Here is a 20996-nt window from a genome sequence, read left to right on the forward strand (position 1 = left end):
ATTAAATTTAATACAATATAAAACTATTTAAAAGTATGATTTTAACACATAATAGCATATACTTGGTTATATTTTAATTTAGCACAAATAAAAAAGAAAGCATGTTTATAAGAAACAGTGTGTCCTTATTAAAGTAGGATGAAGCATTTCAGAAACTTGACAATTCATTCTTTCTATAAACAATTGTTTCTGTTTGGAATAGGGGGGAAAAAAACTCCCAAAACATAACTTCACAGTCACAGAAACAAACAAGTAAACCCAAGGTTTTCCATAAGATTATGTTGAATCAATTTTATTTTTCATATTATAAAGTAGATAGCAATAAATGCAACAAGAATAATTCACTCCTTTTATTGAATTAAAAACTTGATGTGATGTAGACCATCAGTAGTCTTGCAAGAAGTAGTAAAAAGGCTTCTGTTGCAGAATAAAGAGGTTCTCTCCTATTAAAGAGATTCTAATCCTCTCATTGGCCAAAAACAAAGAGAGAAACTGATTACTCATGTCCTTCTTAATGTATATAGTACTATGAAGATATTTGTTTATATTGTTCTCTCTCACTTGTCACCTTAGTACAAAAGTTATTTTTAAAGGTATCAACAAATTACCCCTTTTGGGTGTCAGGAAAGAATTCATACTCACTGAGGCCTACCTGATAGTAGGCAGAGGGTCTAGAAGGCTGCCTTTCTTTTGGCATTAACACAAAACAGAAATTAAAATTAATATGACATCATCGGAAGTGGACTCAAGACTCCCCCATCACGTGGTATGACAGGAATGTTTATCCTCAAGTGACTGGTCACATGAGGGAACTTTGCAATGGTAGTGCTGGACCTGCTGAAGTGTATTAACAAAATCATTTACTAACAAGAAAATGAGTCTTTAAAAGAATTCTTCATAACTGTGACTGTCATTTTTTGCCAAGCTTTCAAGTTAAAACAGAAAACATTCTAAAGCAAAACAGTTAATCCCACTCCAACAGGAGGAAAAGAGCACTTACAGTGAGGCTCATAGGGAGGAGGAGGATCACCACAAGGAACACACTCCATGTCTTGAAAGCCTCCAAGCTTAGTCTTCCTATAAAATCTAGAAGATAAAGGAATGAAAAAACTATTTTTCCTCACAAAATTTGTCAGGTGTTTTAACAAAATCCTGTGTAACTGCAAACTTTTGTCAATCTGTGTCCCAATGTAAACTATCAGGAAATAGAAAAAAATAAAAGTAAACAAAAGTACTTTAGATATTAATTAACAGTACAGCAGTAGATCTAAAGTAAATTGAGGAAAAATTCTAAATCTGTTAGTCCAAATGCATAGTCACTATAATCTTATAGTCACATAAGAAATAAACAATCCTGGAGATTTCAGACAGAAATCAATATCCTGATCAATAGATCACAACATACAAGACAAGTATGATGAACTTACATTATGCAAGCTTATTTATACATTTAAAAAATAAAAGTGAACTGATCAAACTACATAACTCTCCTAAAAGAAACAAGGTAATTATCACCACTAACAGTATATAGTGGACCAGACATCAATGCTTTCTAGTTAAAATCCCCAAGATATCCTCTAGCTCAGAGAAGGAAAAAAATCACTCATAAATTGGTTCATTTATGTACTTGTACAGAAGGGCATCCCAAAACACAAAAATTCTAACATGCTGTGTGACAAAATCTTCAGAAAATAAGATTATTCTGATTGTTTTGTAGAACAGCAAAACAGTAAAAATGGCTTTTCAGAATTACATTATAACAAACCAATAATCCCTCTCTGACCCTTCCTTCTCCTCCAGGAAGATCTTCACTACCAACCAAAATCACAACGTGCATGCAAATTAATGAAGTGCCCACATGAGTCCCAATCTACATTATCCAATTCTCCACTTTGTTTTTATATTCTCATTTAAATGTATACTTTAAAAATTCTAGATAGCAAGCATTTCAAGGTATGAAAAAATGGATATTGCAAACAGAAGCATCGGTCAGATGGTTTAGATAAGTAATAGCAATGGGAGGCCACAAGCAGTAACAGGTGAACAATAAAATAAAACTCTAATCCAAACTAATCAGCCAGCTACTCATTCCTAAGGACATTAATGCAAAAACATTAAAAAAAAAAAAAGCTGTCATACCCAAGGAGACATTTTATTCTAAAGACCCTTCAAGAACTTTACTATTGAGTTTATGTTTGGAGAGCTTACTGACTACAGTGACAGGCAGAAGCCTACATTCCTAAACCAGGGAACAAGAGTAGTACCAAATAAAAACACAGAACTTGAGTGTTATATTTCAAATTTGTATGAGAGTATGACATCCTCTAAAGAACTTATCTATGACAGCTCCCTAATAAAGTAAGTCTACCTGTCTTTCAACCAGTCATTAGTACTAAGCTACAATCAACAGCTGTGGTCTGTTCAAGATGAGTACGTGAATTAAGTGTTTTCTGTGGTGGTAGTGGTAGAGTAGTACTAACTCTACTGATGTTAAATTATTAACACTGCAAATGCTATTAAGGTATGAAGACTGTATCAGCTAAAGCAAACAGCTTTCCAACTGCTCAGGAAACTTGTGCTTTAACAATGTGAACAGAAACAGCTTCATAGGCTGTAAGACTGAAGGGGCCACTGTGATCATTTACTCTGAATGAAATGTGTTAATATTTGGTTTTAGCTGACATGCTCACTGTAGTGTTTTGAAGCTGAACAATAGGGAACGGCATGTTGGAAACCCATGCAAAACAGAAATAAATATGATTGCTGAGAGGTTAAACATTAGCTAAACCATTTGGTTTGGCTAGCTATATCCTCCATTCGCTTAGGCAGCATCTAAACTGATGGACAGGTATGAGTGGTGGCATGTTCTACAGTTCTGCTCCCCAAAACGTCCAGACCAGATGATCTGTGACTCCCCTACCAATGACTCCCTCCCTCCTCATGTTTCCAGCTTTGCTGCCAGTAAAAGCAGGTTGTGGCAACAGCTCTCATTTTAACACATACTCAACACACATATCTAGAATACATTCTAGACCAGAATACTAAGAAGCATTCCCAAGTCCCCCAGTTAAGATTTACTCTTAATTCATGTTTTATTCTGGCTTCTTTTTTGTTCCTTTCTCATCTTCCAAAATTTAGCTTACATTGTTTACACCACAAGAAGAAAATTATCTCCCTGCTGACAGCCAAATAAGCCCTACAATACATATATATTAATATGTAATGAGAGTATAAATCAGTCCACCATGTGGCTGCAGGTAGTATCAAAAGTGGTTGTGAGTAACATCTAATGCCTGGGGCTGCACCTTCTTATACCGTGACTTAAACTAACATTAGTTACCAAAGCTTTACTAAGTGTTTTTAAATGAAAAGACCTCACTTCCAGCTTGAGAGGAATAACTGTAGGAGCTTCGACAGTGTTCAGGTATTTGATAGCTGGTATTATAAAAAAAAGTATATAAAAATAAATAAAATAACTGAGAAACATACAGGAAACAAATATATGAACATTTAAGTATCTCTGAAATACATACCCTGAAAATATAAAGGCTGTTACAACTGCAGATCAGTTCTCATAACCTAATCCTATCAATTAAACTACCAATCCATAATTCAAAAAAGCATCAGAAATGCCTTTTAACAAATTCATGGCAGGTATTTATAACAGCAGAACTTGGCCGCAATGTAAAGAATAGCCTTTTGGAGATCTTAACACTTAATACTACAAACAGAAGATTAGCAACAGAGATCTGGGATGACTGGACAACAAACTAAGCACAGGTTTTGATTTATAACAGCAGTTTCAGTGAGTCTCCACACTGTTATAATTTGTTCCAAAACAATTCTTTCAGATCCATTTATGATTTTCAGCCAGGATCATGCTCTATGAATTTACCAACATGATGAAGGAAATTCAGGAGCATAAACCACAGCCACTACTTTTGACCTAAGAATGTTATGTGTATGAGAATTATTAGGCATTGACCTAAGGAGGGGAAAAAAGCAAGCAAATAAAGTGATCAGTCTCCAAGAAGGTAACTGTGTATGTTTCCAAATGTTTAATTCTTTTTAACAATGAAGTAAGTCACCAATAACTCTCTATTTCGAAGTATTTTGCTCAGGCACTGCATAGACATTACTCTCATAGATCAGGTAGGTAATTATCAAACCGTTTTTATAGATGAAATAATTTCAGAATTGCAGTCTTAATATGTGCTCAGATCATACAGTAAATCATTGGCAAGGCCAAGATTAGAACCTAGGACCTTCATACTTACATAAAGGATACATTTACCCAGAAAACATGAGCAAGCAATGTTAATGCAAATTGGTTTTGAATTTGTTCGAGTCTCATCTTCAGAAATGGACTTACCCTGGTAAACAGTCTCCACACAGTGCATTGCTGGTGGCAGAACAGTTGGCCTTCTGAAAACGGTTAACTAGTGCACAATCCAGACAAGGCTTGCACTTCTGAAAGCCCCAGTCTTCCTTGAATCTGTTTGGCCTGCATGTCATGCACTGTGCATCCTCCCCATATCCAAAGCCGCATTCCTGTAGGGATTAACAAGCAATAGCAAGCTATTCAGTCACTGAAAGCATGAACAAGAAGAGAATGCCGGGATAAAATGAAGACCTAGTGTAATTATTACTGAGAGTAGGTCTTTCTAGAGACAAAAGCCATCCTTTCAGCAAGTTCAAATGTGTCTTCCACTGCTAATAATCTCCCTTACTTCTATAAGTAATACTTAGTCATCCACTTTATTCATGAAACCACTGTGTATTTGAATGATAAAGGGCTTCAAGGACTCCCACAGTTTCATTATTACTAGCTTATGGTAGAATTATTGAGCTGTCTGTTTTTTAATTAGGTCAGTCATGTGAAAGTGCAGAAACTGGGACAAGTGAAGTATAAAGGCACTTACTCAGTTACAAAAACAGCAAAGAAGCACTTTGATATTAAGGTTCATAGCTAAGGTGAACAAAGTTAATTGCCGAAGAGAGTGCACTGATCTTCAAAGGCTTAGAATTTCTGTTACCAACTAAAACAGAGCTGGTTAATGACCATCAGCTAGGCATGAAACGTTGCTTAGCCACTAAGAATTTCAGAAACTCAACCCACTCCAGTTCTAACAGTTCTTAAACTGTTGGAAAAGTTTAATAGCTCTGCAGATCACAGGGAGGCACAATATTTTACTATACAAGGAATATAGTTATGGTTGGTTATTTATCCCAAATTTAGCTATTTAAAGAAATTATTTCCATTCATTTGAAAAGGACACCTAATACAACTGACAGGCTGCAAAGAGAAACACTTTACCCAACAATATCTAATAGTTTGGGGACTGAATTCTACCAACTGATTATCAAGAACTATCAATCTATTTCATGTCACTATTTCTTAGAGTTATCAAGTTACTAAGAGTTGCTATTCCCTTTTCTCATCTGAATATCCTATTAATTTTTTTTGCAGTACTTTGGAGTTAGATTTGATGCATTAGTGACACACAGCAAAATGGCAAGAGGAATACAATGAACTGCTGGAAAAGACTTACTGGGAAGGGAGTAGGTGGGAAAGGCACAATGTGGGGACCTCCTTCTCCAGTATGTGGTCTCAGTGGAAGAATAGGGCATCTTCCCAGCGGGAAAACTGCAGGAAATCTTCAACTGGGGCAACTTAAGGGAAGGTCTCCACCAGTTTCCTCCACAACACATGCATGTTCGATGCATATAAATAACTTTTTCCAAAGTCACCTACCTAAGCAAATCTGCTGCAGTAAAAAGCTTTGAACCTTACAAATGCACTCAGGATGATAAAATAACAATAAACAACTTCAGATGCATTTTACTGGACATTCTAAGAATTTTCAATTTTCTTTTTTGTTAAGAATATCTTCACTGTCCTCTGAAAAAGAGCAAGCACTCAAGTACACAGAAAACTAACAATTCTAAGAAAGTAACTACAAATGGACACTAAAAATAGCCTTCTTCCTCTGTCTCTAGACCCAGGAATTAAAAAAATAAGTTTTAATTTTTGCTGTTTTTTAGCTGAAATGTAGTTTCTTACTATTGAGTATTATACAGATTAAGCAGGCAGACAAATCACTGTAGTTGGTAACCAAAAAAAAAGCATACTACAGTTTCATACACTGTACAGCACTTCTCCTGTGAGATACTGACCCTGATAAAGCTGGTAGGCAAAAGGCGATAAAAATACTTCTTTTTTTTTTTTTAAATTTACTTCAGCCATAGAACATTTTCTACCATTTTATTTCAAACCTACCAGTTTCTGCTAGGAATCGATGCCAAAACAATGGAGGTTCTAGCAGTTCTATTTTATGTTACCTAAAAATATCTTACTGTGTTCAGTTTTACACTCAATTTCATTTATGCAATTGTAAGACTGTATACAAAGCTACATGATTACCACTGGGGACTGGAAACAGACTAACTTCTGTTAGGAGATTTTGCTCTTCCTAAGTCTAAATAAACTTTTTCATTGAATCTCATTATTCCTTAACACATTCTTTCTAAATACCTACTCTTTACTCTTTCTATTTAGAACATCCAAATAGTAGCATTATAGGATATATTATATAGCTCAGTCAAACCATGTATATTCGGACCTTTTGATAAATCACTTGGAATCAGTGCCTCCCCAAGTCCTAGTAAACTTTCAAATATAAGGCTTAAATTAACTTAATTATAAGTTTTTCTTTCCAGACTACCTTTGAAGTTTCTGATCAAAAACAAGCAAACACCAGGAAATAAAGTTAGAATTAAATGCCTTCAACTCACTGGCCCAAACTACCAAAGCTTGAGTAAGTTGTTTCTAGCTCTATCAGATCTGCTTTGCTATAGTTGGATGTATGGACACATCTTAGTGGTCCTTGGTAATGTGGAATGGTTTACTTTAAAGCTGTAAAAACGGTGGATGCAATATAAAGAAATCTTCTGCCCAAGGAATTTACAGTCTCCAGTCTTTTCAAGGATGGCTTCTAAGTCCTTGACAGGAATTCTGCAGATATAATCCATAACAACTACAACTTTACGTATGTGCTTTTTATGTTCACACAATATTTGAGGTAGTTAACAGCCTAGCAGGTGCAAATAAATATTTAAGCTTGTAAACCAGGCAGAACTTCAAACATCTGTACTCATAATTAACCACATTCCCAAAACTGAAGGATATGATTTAGATGATGGATTCAAATCCTTTGAAATCTTGGACTTTATAATTCAGCAGTCCAGCAAAGATACAAGCAATTGACTGTTCATCTTTTATCACTACATGTGCAACACTGATGTGCACCAGTTTTCTTAGCGCTCTATTTACAAAGTTGCCAAGTTATATGGCTGATGAGATCTCAGTAATTCACAACTCCCCTCATCCCTTCTATCCTCCCACTCATATTTTTAAAAGAGTGCTCATCTCCTGTGGCAGTTCACCTCAGGACTGCAGAAAAGAGAAATAAAACTTGTAACCTCAATTAGCTAGATTTTAAAAAAAAAAAAATTTTATTTTTGTGCCAGGAAAAAAAAAAAGAGCAGGTAAATATACGCTATATTTATTTCTCCTATTGTGAAGTGTACTGTGAAGAACGCTTAACCCACCCTTCCCTTTCCACTTCCCCTTTTCAATGCTACCATCAATGGTACCAGGTAACATTAATGAAAAATTTCTCTCTCAAATGATACACAGTACAAGCCATGAAAACCCAAACACTAATTTAGAAAACTGCATTAAAATTAATTTGAAAAAAATCCTCAAAATTCAAATGCACTTCTATTTTCTGGATATTTATACAGCTTTCACCTAGGAATCTGTAGCAAACTAGTTAACTAAACTCGTAACTTAGTTTCAAGCTAAAAATATTAAAAGCATACAATAATACAGACACCTCTTAAAGTACTACCTTGGCAGCGTTAACATTGTCTTTCAGTATATACTACCCAAACACTGATTCAGACAGAACGACCTAAAATGTAGCAGACTATAAAGGGTAACGGAGTTCAGTGGTATGGTTTTCCCTAAAAGTTGAATGCAATGCAGAAAGTAAATGAACAGTAAACTAGATTTTAAACATTCTTTCAATTAAAATAACCTCAAATTTTATTTAAAAAAAATATTTTCAGGCATTATTAAGATCATAATCTGCAAGTACATTTTAGAATTTTATTCTAGTTCCACTGATTATCCACAACCTATGTAAGTCCCTAGACAGTACAGCACAGAGAAGTTCCACTTAGGCCATGATGATTACAAGAATATTTGGGTATTCAAGAAAAAGCCTTCCAGTCATTAAGACACTCTTAATCAATGTCAGGTCATATAACAGGTTGCAGCACTATACTGGTGCTGGGAAATGAAGTTTTTAGTAATACCTTTGAGTGTATGGCATTGCTAAATAGCACACAGTTTTAGCTTCCAAAAGTACCTTAGGCTGTGGATCAGCCTCATCTAGAATCCAATAATCAGCCGTATCTATCAGCAGAAGTCTCTGAGCAGGACAGGCTGCAACAGAGTGCTGCAAACCTGTCAGATTTAGCTGCTGCGGCGAAGTGCAAAGTTAGTGTCAGAAAAGTTTCATGCTCAGTGAGTAAGACTCGACCTGCCTACATGCAGCTGCTCCAGCTTCCAGGACACTGACCCAGAAACACGTTAGCCCCTCCTGTGCTGAGATATGGCAGGCTTCCTCACAAGCAGCTCTCTTGCTTTGAAAAGTTACAGTGACTGCTAAACATGGCAGCAGCTGCTCTCAGTAACTTCACTGGGACAACATGTCAGACATAGCACGCCACCTTTCACGTTCTGTATGAGGACTGTTACCTTCAGAAGTAGCTTCAAAGAGTACCTTCCTGTTTAATTCACAATTCCTTTTTTGAGTCAAGATGCAGGTCTCCTTTTCCTTCATCATACACCTGGTGCAAGGAAGCAACCTATGATACGTAGCCCTGCCTTAGCAACCATCAAGCTGCCTCTGTCCCACAGGCTCTCTGTGCAGCAGCAGGCTCTTGGTGACAGTATTTATCATCACGTATTTGGTGGCAATGCTGGCTTAAGGCACTCTCTCCCTTTCATCTCTGCTTTTTCTTCCTTGTCATACATTGTCCGCAACTGTACTGATACAACTGATTATGAGGCTGAGCTGTAAATCTGACCACAGGACTGATGCAGGTTAAAAGTGATCAGTTCAGTGATATGTTCCATAGTACACCCTAAAAATCTACTGTGTCAGCATAACTGCACAGGTAGGGCACTGTGGAAAGAACTTACTACTGCCCAAACTGTCATTTCAATGTTTCTGAACTCCAGCCTCAGATGTGATCTGTTGACAAAACAATCTAGAATTGCAGTTAAACTTCTGAGTTGTAATATAAGCTTGATGAGGCTGAGATATGGATTGCTTTTTCATATATAAATAAAAAATAACCAAACATGGAAGCTATAGAGAGTTATAGAATTTTTTTAAAAAAAGCAAATTATGGTAAAAGGACTGGAAGGACTCTCATTTCTGTAGTGGAACATTTTCAGGAAAAGGCTGAAACCCAAACTATCCCAGTTTATTTTTTCTGCATTGTGATTTATATAAATTTGAATCATATATAAGGTTTGATTTATACAAATTTGGATCATATATAAGGTTTGATTTATACAGAAACACTTTACTATCAAGCCACACCAATGACTATTCAGGCATTGGCAAGTTGAAGTCACTTAAAGAATGAAAGATATTAAACCATTTGCTTAACTATGTGATGCTTTGTTTCCTACTAAAAGAATGAGAAATGAAATAATGCTGAGCCACATGAAGCAAACCCTTCCTTCTGAATCGATACAATCATTTTAGTCTCCAACCCCAGAAGAAAGCACAGCTAAAAAAAACCCCAACAAACAAAACCAGACAAAAAACAACCCCAAACAAAATACCCACACACTCAAAAGCAAGCTATTGCAGTCGTTCAAAGGCTTCACAAACATTACCAAGGACACATGTTTATGAGAACAAGCCCTATAGATTTTTTTTTTTTAAATGAACAAATAGAAGCAAACAGGCAAAGAAGCTTTCACTCCCTTCCCCATCAATGCTAAATTGTTGATACAATAACAAAGCTGGCTTTCTTATGATGGCAATATGTTAAAAGTACTTTATAAAAAAATACAATCAACGTAAGTGATCAATGGATTTTAGTTCAAAGTTAATGCGACATCTGCAGTGCTGCTGTTAGAACAGTTGATAGGGAGTCAAAGGAAAAGTTGAGGGTGTACTATTTTTTCTTATTTTAAGGTAGAAAGAATTACATTAAAAACATTCTTGAAAAAGAGAGCCCCACTAAACTGCGACAGCAAAAGCTGAAAAGAATAGTCTCGATTTGGAACTAGTTACGTGAAATAAGGCTGGGTTTTTTTGTCGCTTTTTTTGTTTCATGCTGTAAAGGGTGTCTGAAGTTGCTTATCTATGCAGACAGAAAGGTCAATCCAATAGATTGAGCACTAGTTTGCAACTAAAATTAAACACTCATCATAGAATCACAGAACAGCTCAGGTTGGAAGGAACCTTGAAAGAACATCTGGTCCAACCTTTCATGGGACAGGGAGCCGAGATGAGGTGATCTAGTAACCTGTTCAATTGCTTCCTAAAAACCTCCAGTGATGGGGACTCTACTACGTTCCTGGGGAGGTTGTTCCAGTGAATGATTGTTCTCACTGTAAAAAAATTTCTTTCTTATATAGAAATAAAACCTCTCTCCCAGTACAACTTGTGCCCACTGCCCCTTGTCTCGTCCATGTGGCGCCTTGTGAAGAGAGAGCCTCCATCCTCTTGCTCCACTCTGTGGCCTCTGTCTCCTCTGTTCCACCAAAAACTTCCTGCATTACCATGGGCAAGTTGATTTCTGTGCTAGTGTCTCAAGTATAAATTAAGAAAAGGCAACAGCATTTCCCTAACTTAGGTATTATGAAATGCTCACACAGTATAGCAACAAAGCTCATATAAATAACTCAAGTTAATACTTGTAAAAATAAGTGTATACACACACACACACAGAGTGTATATATGTGTGTATATACACCCACTCTGTACAGGTGGTATTTTGCCCTGCACATTTATCCATACTGTTGATGCAAGTCTGTGGTACATCTGAGTGTATTTGGCGACATGGAAACAGACTGGATTGTCACACAGGACCTGATTAGATTAGGCTTTAACGATACCTTAAGTGACCCGTGCAGCCTGTGTTAAGAATCTCAAGTCTGATCTTCAGGTGTCACTGTGTCTTCCCGTAAGTGTAGGGACAACTAATCACTGTTGACTTAACTGGGTTTTATAAGTCCACAATAAAATCCCATTGAAGTTTAAAACAAACAAACAAACAGATATCACAATTAGGTAACAAAGTATTAGTTTTGATTTCTATAACATCATGTACTCAGTTTAACAAAGACAAAGGGAAAAAAGTACATGCACAAGTGTACTTATGCTCTAAACTGGTTGCTGATCAATTCAGTGGCAATGTATTTAAGTCATAGCACCCATCTGTACCACAGTATTTATCTTAATTTTTATCTTGAGAACTCCAGTCTTCCTTTCATAGTGTTTAGCCTACTACCTCTACTTGGCCTTTGAAAGGAACACAGTTCCTATTTTTGTATAGTCAGTAATAACAAGGAAGAAATCTACAGATTTAGATTTTAACTAAAAAGTAGTAGTTCCTCATAAATAAGAGTGAAGCGAGAGGTCTACAGTCCTTGACATTGTACCTGTCTGCTTCAGCTTACTCAGAAGTTCTACCTGAACTGAGTTTCAAGGGAAGGAAATAGGGACATATGTTTACATCAACCGTTCACACGGTCCACTGCTGCATGACCCAATAGCTGGCCTTCTGTATTCAACAATATAGGCTGAAGTTTGTTACTAACATAAAAAAGAAACCTGTCAGTCAATTGCTTAAAACACTTTGGGTGGGAACCGAACCAAAAAACCCACAGATAACATTGTATTTTACTATATACTTAGACATACAGTCATGCTCACACATCCAGCAGTATATTTAGTTTTATCCATGAGCACTAAATATTTGATAGGAAAACAGACACATTTTTTGTTATTAAGAAACTGTTGTTAAACTACAGCATAATTACATCATTGCTTTCTCACATGGGGTAAAAAAACCCCAAGCAAACAAAACTCCCCCTGTGCTGCAAATTACTTCAAGTATATCATTAAATCCCTTTTCCCTTTGCGTTCTGACCTTTGACTTAACATACTTTGTTGCTTCAAGCTGTAGTTGAGCAAGACTGCTTTCAACTGCATTTCAGTAACAGCCACAGCACCACATCCTTCGCTATGATTCACAGAAAATTGTACCTCTATTTATAAAGGAAATTATGTCTCCACTCACATTTAGGTTTGAGCAAAATCTGTTTAGTTATTTCAGTTCTAGGGTAGTAGCAAAAAAAAATAGTATTTGAAAGCCTATTCATGTCTGGGAGAAGTAATTGCTTACACATTGAAATTAATTAAGCATTCATATTTTCAGAAAAACTAGTCCTAAGAATCAGGACTATCAGATTGTAAACAAAAAAAGTTAAAAGTAAAAGCATAACTTGAATAGTGTACTATTGCAAACTATAACCTACCTATTTTAGTTTAGCATCTTTATTAAATTGAAAGCATAACTACTGAGGGCATTAGTTTTTATGCTTTTGTTTATTTGCCAACTAGATAAGTATGCTACATCAATGCATATAATACTGCTTTAGTAGGACCACTGTTATAAAGTGCCATATTTACAAGTGCCTTTATAAATTAAAACACCCGCCAGAACTTTCAGTCCTCAAATTTAAGGCAAATCTTACAAAGGCCAAACAAAACATCCAAACAAAACCACATCCATGTGGTTAGTCATCTTCAAATCTCTACTTCAACAGCATTGTTTATATGACTAAACCTTAACTAATACTGCCTAACATAGAAAGCAATCCTCACTAAAGTATGAAACTAAATATTTCTGTTAATGCACCAAACACTAGCTACAGGGGATGGAGAGGTAGGGAAAACGTGTCACTCGATTTCAGTAAATCTCTTCAAACCACCCACAAACCACAATACTTAACTTGTGCTTTTTTTCAGAGCTCAGTATAGTAAGAAATACAAAGCCACAAACTGAAAGCTTCTTTTTCCCTGTTGTTTAAACACACATACATACCAGACTTAGTAATGTTTCACGTTAAAAGATTTTCAAAAGTAACATTTCAAATTCTCCCTTGGATCTACATAACATACTTGCCTACAAAAGCAATCCTGAAAATTACATTTCACTCCTCCTAAATAACACCCTAAATTCTACCTTTATTATCCTCTTTACACTATCAGTAAGAGTACAAAACAGAGTTTGCCCTTCTATATGCAAAAGCACTGGGCAGGGCAGCTACTTTTCTCTCTTGCTTTATGGCCCCACCTACGAGGTATCGATCAGACTGCACAGTTATGTCTGGGCCACAGTTTTACACTCTAACAATGGGCAAGACGTAGGTATAGTAGCTGGATGCTGAAGAAAGAGTCTTATTCTTATGCATGAGACTTGACAAGTCTGCTCGCCCTTCATGATACCAGCTTGCATTCTCTCTTTTTTTGCCTGGCCATCTTCATACCTCCAGCATGACACACCTGCTCCCCCAAAACATCTAGTCTCCCCATGATGCATAATTTATTCTGTTACCTCTCTCACTTCCGGTGATCAAGTTCGTGAACCCCACCATATCCCTCCCTCCTGTTTCAGCTATATCTTCCTTCATTGTTCTCTATCCTTGCTTATAACAGCACCTACTTTCTCCGTGCTGAAAGCAATTAAGATCCCCCTCATGACTTGCATTCAGACTTGGAATTTCACTGGAAATTTTGCCAAGTTAACTTTCTAGTTCTACTGAATCTCAGTCCATAACCTCAGTCATCATTCATCTCCATTGATTCATTTCTGCATTCCTAAAAAATCTGCTAATTCCAAAACTTTTATGGGGATTTTCTTTTGGAAGAGATGCAGTTGTTCTAAAAGAAAAAACATTTACGTAAGACTCATAATAACAATCTTTCCTTCTCCATGATATTAACAAGGACTTCTTATGTGTCTTCTACATATTACCATGTATTTTTCTGGCCTCAAGCTTCTCAATTACTTTACATGGCATTAAGATATGGATTAGGTTTATAGCATTTTGAATAAACTGTAAAACAAAGAAATTGAGCCTCACTTGAATCTATCTTCCCAACACAAAGTGCTCCAACCGCTGAGCTAGTGAAAACAGAATTCACCTATCTCCCAGCTGTTCTAAGGAAATATCTCAGTTCTCACTTGAATCCTATTCTGTATTTATGTGCTTATGCCCTTATTTTTATTTTAAACGATTCTTTTCAGACAAGTTGTTGTATAGAAAATATTTGAACATTGTCTATAGTGGCAATTTCACCTAAAATCCAGAACTGATTCTGAAAGTCAGCACTGTAAAAATCAAGCCCCCCCCATTTCAGTGGTCTGTACCAATCGCTAGTTTCAAATTCATTTTTCGTACTCTCCTCTACACAGTGAGGTTATTTAGTCTTAATTCCCCGTAGTTTTTTTTCCCCCTTTCTAGCACTAACTCACCTTTAAAAAAAAAATCATTTTAATTTGAGAGCCCATACCCAGATCCTCTAATGGTACTGCCTGCTTTATTAATGGCATCATCATTTTCTGAACTAAGCATTTTATATAAAGAGAACCAGAAAACATGGTACTCGAAAAACTGTAAAAGGTTCAAAGGCCAAAATCATTAAAAAGTATTTCCACATAAGTACAGGTATCTATTATTTTAACCACATACGTAAATACACTTATTGGAAACAAAGTAATTTCAAGAAAGCACGATTTGCTTACCTTTGAGAGTTCCATTCCAGGTCCACACTGTTTGCAGAGGATACAGTTTCCAGTGTGGTCCCTATATTCTTGCTCTCTGCAATCTCCAGTCTCACAAATTACCCTACTTAGCTTAAAAAAAAAAAGTAAACTCACCAAAATATAATTAATCTGTGATTAACATACAATTTATATAAACTCTAAATCTGAGAAATAAATTCCCATTTCTATCTTAAAAATGACTTTCTGCATTATCAAAAACTTTAAATATGGCAATGAAAATTAATCATCTAACTCCAAATACGGATAAGTGGCCTGAATTTTAAAGGTTCTCAGTACTCAGTGACTCGCAATAATTTTACAATTTTTAGAAGACCTGCTTGATATTTGACACTTGTGGAATGTTAAAAATACTTAATTGTTTGAACATGAGTTTAAGTTCCTCACCTTACTCAACATTATGAAAAATGCATATGACTATTTACTAAAGCTACAATTTTCAGGACAGTAAGCTACGTCACATTATATTGTCATGTCTCATTTATTTGTGATTTTTTATTTTCCTAATGATGCTATTAGAATTGAATAAATAAGCTAAAATCTATTCCTTTAAACATTAATATTTAGAGATTTTAAAAGGTCACTCAAACCTTTTGGAAACTTAAAAAAACCCCAAACCTGTATAAATACTATTTATTCTAAATTTCACTATCACTTTATATTTAATGGGCCAAATGAGAGAGAATCCAATTTCTGCCTTCAAAGGCATTTAAGTACATTATCTGACCAAACCAGAGACTAAGGTTATGAGAAATACCATAAGCAGTAATATCAGCCATGCAAAGTCTCAGTATAATCACTGGAATCCTACCCAGGAACATTAGCAAACCCTGTGAGCTCCCTCAATAGAATTTTAAATTAAATGTGTAGATACAGGCTTCCATCACAGAAAGCACTCTCCACAATTGCTACTAAACTCTTACTTTGTGTATTAGTCTTTTCAAAAAGACCAAAGCCTTTCTGATAGCTATGAAGCATTAATTACCCTTAGTTCTAGAACTTGTCTCTGCAAGCCAGAGCTGAAGCACGCTTAATAGGCAATGTAATTGTGTTCTGTGGATAAGCTGAATACTCCAAACTCCTAAACTACACATACATAGCATACTGTACTAAGACATGGCTACTGCAAATTGCCTAGAATTCCTGCCATCTCTCTGAAGTGAAGCAGTATCACCTTCACAGCACTATATTCATCTATATTTTCTGTCCTAGTCCAGTCCTTTGTCCATGAAGAGGCTCACAAGGTAAAGTTTTTTAATTGCATGTGAGGAGTAGCAAGAAATTATACAAATCAGTTGACTAAGCTCACTTTTAAATTGATAAAATGTAATTGTCTGCATATATGTGTTAAGACTTTTAGTGTTAGCAGTAATGTAGAAAACAAAAGACACCATTCCTGTGTCCAATACAATTTTTCAACATTCATCCTGCGGAAAAAAAATAATTTTTAATTTACCAAATAAGCTAGTAAAATTATGAGCATCTTCAGTTTATCTTCTCCTTGTAATCCTTTAGCATCCATTTCTTACAATTAAACCTTTCTTCCTAGAAAAAAAAAGAAAAAAGAAAAAAACCATTGTATTTCACAATGTTGTTTAAATTGCATAAGTCATATGTCCATAGTACTTCATGTCATTCAGCATGCCAAAATATGTATCTGTCAATGCCATTAAAATATTTCAGATAGATTCCTGGAAGCTAAATAACAAACATATGCTTTAAAAATCATGTTCTTTTTTTAGAAGACAAGGAAATATACACAAAGTTTCTATGGCCTTAATTCTCAAAAGAAGAGACTGCTATCAGTCTAGATTAGAGAACATCAACATTTGTAAATCTACCACCTTCTAACATCCCTAATGTATCCTTCTTGCTTGTTAGATGCCCAACTAAGTACGTGATCAACAGACAAAAATCAATTTCTTCAAATATGCCACATATCAGCCAAGACATAGCTGATCATGAAAATGTTCCTTCTGCATTGCAATGTGGAGCACAATGGGTTTGCCTAGTGGCTAACATAACCTCTTCTACTTCATTCTGCAATGAACTGGAGACGTATGCAGGATCTGTTTCTACCACTTACCTAAGGGATATTAACTTCTTAAGATGTGTTAACATGATTGTTTATGATCTGGTGGGCAAAGACTATTATAGAAGACATTTCAAACAGCATAACCAAATCACATCCTACCTCAGACAATTTTTATCATAATCTCAGAAGAAGAGTCCATAAAGCCTTGCTTAATTATTTTTTAAGAAGTGGTAACAAACAAATTATATATATAAAAAAAGGGGAACTATTTGAAACTGTCATGGAAAGGAAGTTATAATTTGGCATTAGGTTTTTTGGATTATTAAATCAACAAACTGCATCCCCACATTCATAAAGAATATTGTGCTTGGCCAATAGAAAATTTTTTTCTCTGCTTACTTCCCTTTTGTTTATTTGAGTCTTTGTGTTAATTTTCGGTTTCTTACGTTTTGGTTTTGTCAGTTATGTGGAAATGCAAGTGTAACTTTTAGTTTAGAAATCCAAACTATATAGCAACAATAACAAGAAAAGAATAAATAAATCCAGCTTACATAACATGCTATTTGAATTTGATCCTAATTTGAATACCTTATATGACAGTAATATAATGTCATTGCTTTCAGCTAGATGTGAAAAATAACGTTTAATACATTTCTGGCCTACTTCAGAGCTTAAGGACTGATGTTTACTTACGCTGTTTTAAAAGACAAAATAAGTAATTTTTATCATTTAAGAGTAGAAGAGACTGACAAATGAAAGGATGGAACCCAAAACATAAGGAAAGTAGTATAGAAAAAAGATTAAGAACAGTTGCAACATGCTTTACAATATGAAACTAAAACAAGCATAATATACTTCAAAAAATATACAACCAGAATGAGCATAAACTATAACACACAAATTCACATTTTACTGCATGAACACCCTAATTAATGAATTCTAATCAATAAGAAGAAAGTATACTTCAGTGGCACTATTGATATCTTTTAAGATAAATTGTATTTTGAAGCGTAGAAAAGAGCTAAAGTCTGCTAGGAAGAACAGAACAGGCAAAGAGGTGTGTCAGGCAGCACTCTACAGGAAAACCAAGATTACATTTTAATGGTTATTTCTCACTTAGTGATGGTAATGGTCTATGGGACATTGATGATTATCAGATTTTATGCATGTCAACATGGGTAAAAAAGACCTACCATCAAGTACTACAAATACACACAGATACAGTATTAGACATAGGTTGCTTTTTTAAGTCTGAGAAAAAAAAATAAGCAGAGAAACATGAAATGGGAAATCTCAGAAAGAATTCTGGATGATCCAAATACAACAATTCGATATAAAAAGCACTGTAGAACAAATGGAAAAATGGAAAAGGAGAGTCAACAAATTTTAGAAGTTAAGTGCACAAGGTTGGCAGGAGAAGCTGACAGCACTAATGCTGCAAAAAAATTAGGTATATAAGAACAAAAGTATCTAAGAACAAAACAATTTCTAGTAATAGCAAAGACCAAACAGTGGACAGAGACAGTAAAAATACTGTTAAGGGAACTCAGAAGTTTCAAGAAATGTTTCTCATCTATGTTTGGAAAGAAACAAGACTGATATAATATATGATGTGTATTTACAAGACTTTTTATCTTCTGGCCGAATAGTAACTGAAGTTCTGCTAAGTAAAAACAAAAGACAAATTGCGAGACTTTGCAGCTCAGTAACCTTGAAAAAAGTATCAAGAAAGACTTAAGGTTGCTGCTGTTCAATTTTTATACAGTTTGGAATGCTACAGAAATTCAAGAGTGGTAATGTTATGAAAAGATTAAAAAAGAACTAAGAATAGTAATACAATAAACATCTCTACACAATATCACAGAAAAGCAGTCCTGCAAAACAAACTTGACTTCACTTGACTCAGAGAAGACAATAAAGCTAAAAGTCTAAAAGCTAAATGATATAAACTGATTAAATATTAATTCAAAGAATCATGCTGAAACAAAAGGGATTTGGGAGAAAAATCCCCATTGACTTCTTGATTTCATATAATAGTATTCAGTGGAAAAAATTAAATATTTCATATGCTTTCTTAATTGCTATAGGAATCAAAACTTTACATAAGTGTGCAAGTGAAATAAATCTATAAATGTAACTGAGTTGCTTAGAACTGAATGTCAAGTGATTATTCCAAGTCGTATGACTTTATAGTCATTATATTCCTTAATAATATTATTGTTAAAGAAATAAAACATAGCACAGTTCTAATGTAATTATGGCCATCTCTATAATACTACCAAAATTTTAAAAATAGGATTTTTTATAAGGTTAAAAGTATGTTTTATTTTAAATTTTAAGATTTACTTTTGCTTCAGAAAATAGATGTGTGACATATCAAAAAAGAAATTGAATATCGTAATAATTGTGTATTTTTATGTCAAGTTTCACATAGAATTATCAATACAAACAATACTGGTGAGCTGTACTAAGCCTAATGATCTAAAATATGGAGCTGTGGCATAATCTCAACAGTCCGTATTTTTTCTGAGCAGGTCACCAGAAGTATGGAAAATTAAAGAAAATTAAGAACAGCCTGATTAACTGGCCAGCAGATTCAGTACTTGCCATATTATTGCAGTAAAACTATATTAGCTTTATGCAATGAAGCTACATTCATCCTATACATTTTTTCCAAATACACAATAACCTGAAGATTTAATATTGTAAAAAAGTTAGCATATCAACAATCTATTAAAATCAATATTGAAACAAAGCTAATGATGTATTTTTATGTTTGTAATATTCTGGAGTCACAACTGGATTAAAAAACAAATGCCTGTTCTTAGTAGAAGGTAGTACAGAATAACAAGCAGTATTAAAAATGTTGCTGATCATGCTGACAGCTCATGTTTCAGTTTTGGAGTTGCTGTATCTGTTATAAGATGATCTTCTTATAGCACTTACCTCAAAGATTTTTAGAACATAGAAAGCACACAGAGAAGCATGCTGTACTAAAACACATTTTGTTGACTTAGGTGTGGAAATTTTATTGCACTTGTGAAATATTTTCTATTTAAAAGAAAATCTACTGCCTTTATAATACTCTTGCCAAATCCAACACCTTCAAACATCAGGAGTTCCAAAACCCAGAGTAAATTTCCAAAATCAAGTGTTTTAGAATTGGCATCAAACTATCATGGACTTCTCCAACTCACCTACACATTTTACTGAGCTTCAAATTTGTTGACTGATCATTATGGGTACGATGCAATTTCACAGCTTTAGGTCTATGATATAATATGAGATATCTTCTAGGTAATTTGTCTTTTATAATCATCAAATCTTCCAAAATAAGCTTGCAGGTCTATGGGCCTTAAACTTCGGTGCACTTCAGTAGGTTTAGTAGCACCAAAACATGTTCAAATCATTTCAGTAGACATGTATGAATGCCTGTGGTATTGTATCATGCAATCATTGTGCTTATTGTCCTAGTTCCTACCAAAAAACCCCCAAAGACTATACACTGGCTATAACATATGAGAAAGAAATTAACTGGTGTATAATAAAAAAACATTTTTAAGAATACCAAAAAAAAAGTTTCTTTTCTTGACAACATTTTGATAAAAATAATGCAAATGGTTAAGGCACATTAATAACTCATTGTATTGAAAGGAAGTCCTGAAGGAGACATAACTGTGCCAGCAGCTTGTTTCCTGTTTCTGTCTCCAGTTTGGTTAAAAGCCCTGCTTAAAAAGCAGTCACTGCAGCACTTAATAATAGGTTGCCATTGGGCAAATTTGTTCTCTCTTGATATCAAGTGGCATTACACTGATGTCTGTTGGACACAAGCCATTCACCTCATATGCATTCAAGTAAGAAGTAACTAGAAGTTTTTCTGCCTCTAAAATATGTGCAACCAAATAGAAGTTCAATACATTTAAAGATTATTTGTTCCTGTTCAGATACTGATATTTACAATGCTGAGTTCGGTTATCCTCAATTTTATTAAATGAAAGAAACCTGTGGACAC

At 34.9% G+C, this 20996-nt stretch overlaps 1 protein-coding gene across 5 annotated transcripts in view; it reads right to left on the reverse strand.

Annotated features, from left to right (window-relative positions):
• TNFRSF19 (TNF receptor superfamily member 19) overlaps nt 1-20996 on the reverse strand; it is a 62362-nt gene that overhangs the window by 32502 nt on the left and 8864 nt on the right. For 3 of the 5 annotated variants that reach the window (XM_076328087.1, XM_076328088.1, XM_076328089.1), the window contains 4 exons: nt 16406-16494; nt 14911-15021; nt 4373-4551; nt 1001-1086 (listed from right to left, as the gene is read on the reverse strand). In XM_076328087.1, the coding sequence (XP_076184202.1) occupies nt 1001-1086; nt 4373-4551; nt 14911-15021; nt 16406-16471 (442 nt within the window). In that variant the 5' untranslated portion in view covers nt 16472-16494. Of the gene's footprint in view, nt 1-1000; nt 1087-4372; nt 4552-5552; nt 5606-14910; nt 15022-16405; nt 16495-20996 lie in introns of those variants that run through there. The other 2 variants (XM_076328090.1, XM_076328092.1) reach the window with 2 other exon arrangements.

Source organism: Aptenodytes patagonicus, chromosome 1 (genome assembly GCF_965638725.1).
Source record: "Aptenodytes patagonicus chromosome 1, bAptPat1.pri.cur, whole genome shotgun sequence".
NCBI classification, from domain to species: domain Eukaryota; kingdom Metazoa; phylum Chordata; class Aves; order Sphenisciformes; family Spheniscidae; genus Aptenodytes; species Aptenodytes patagonicus.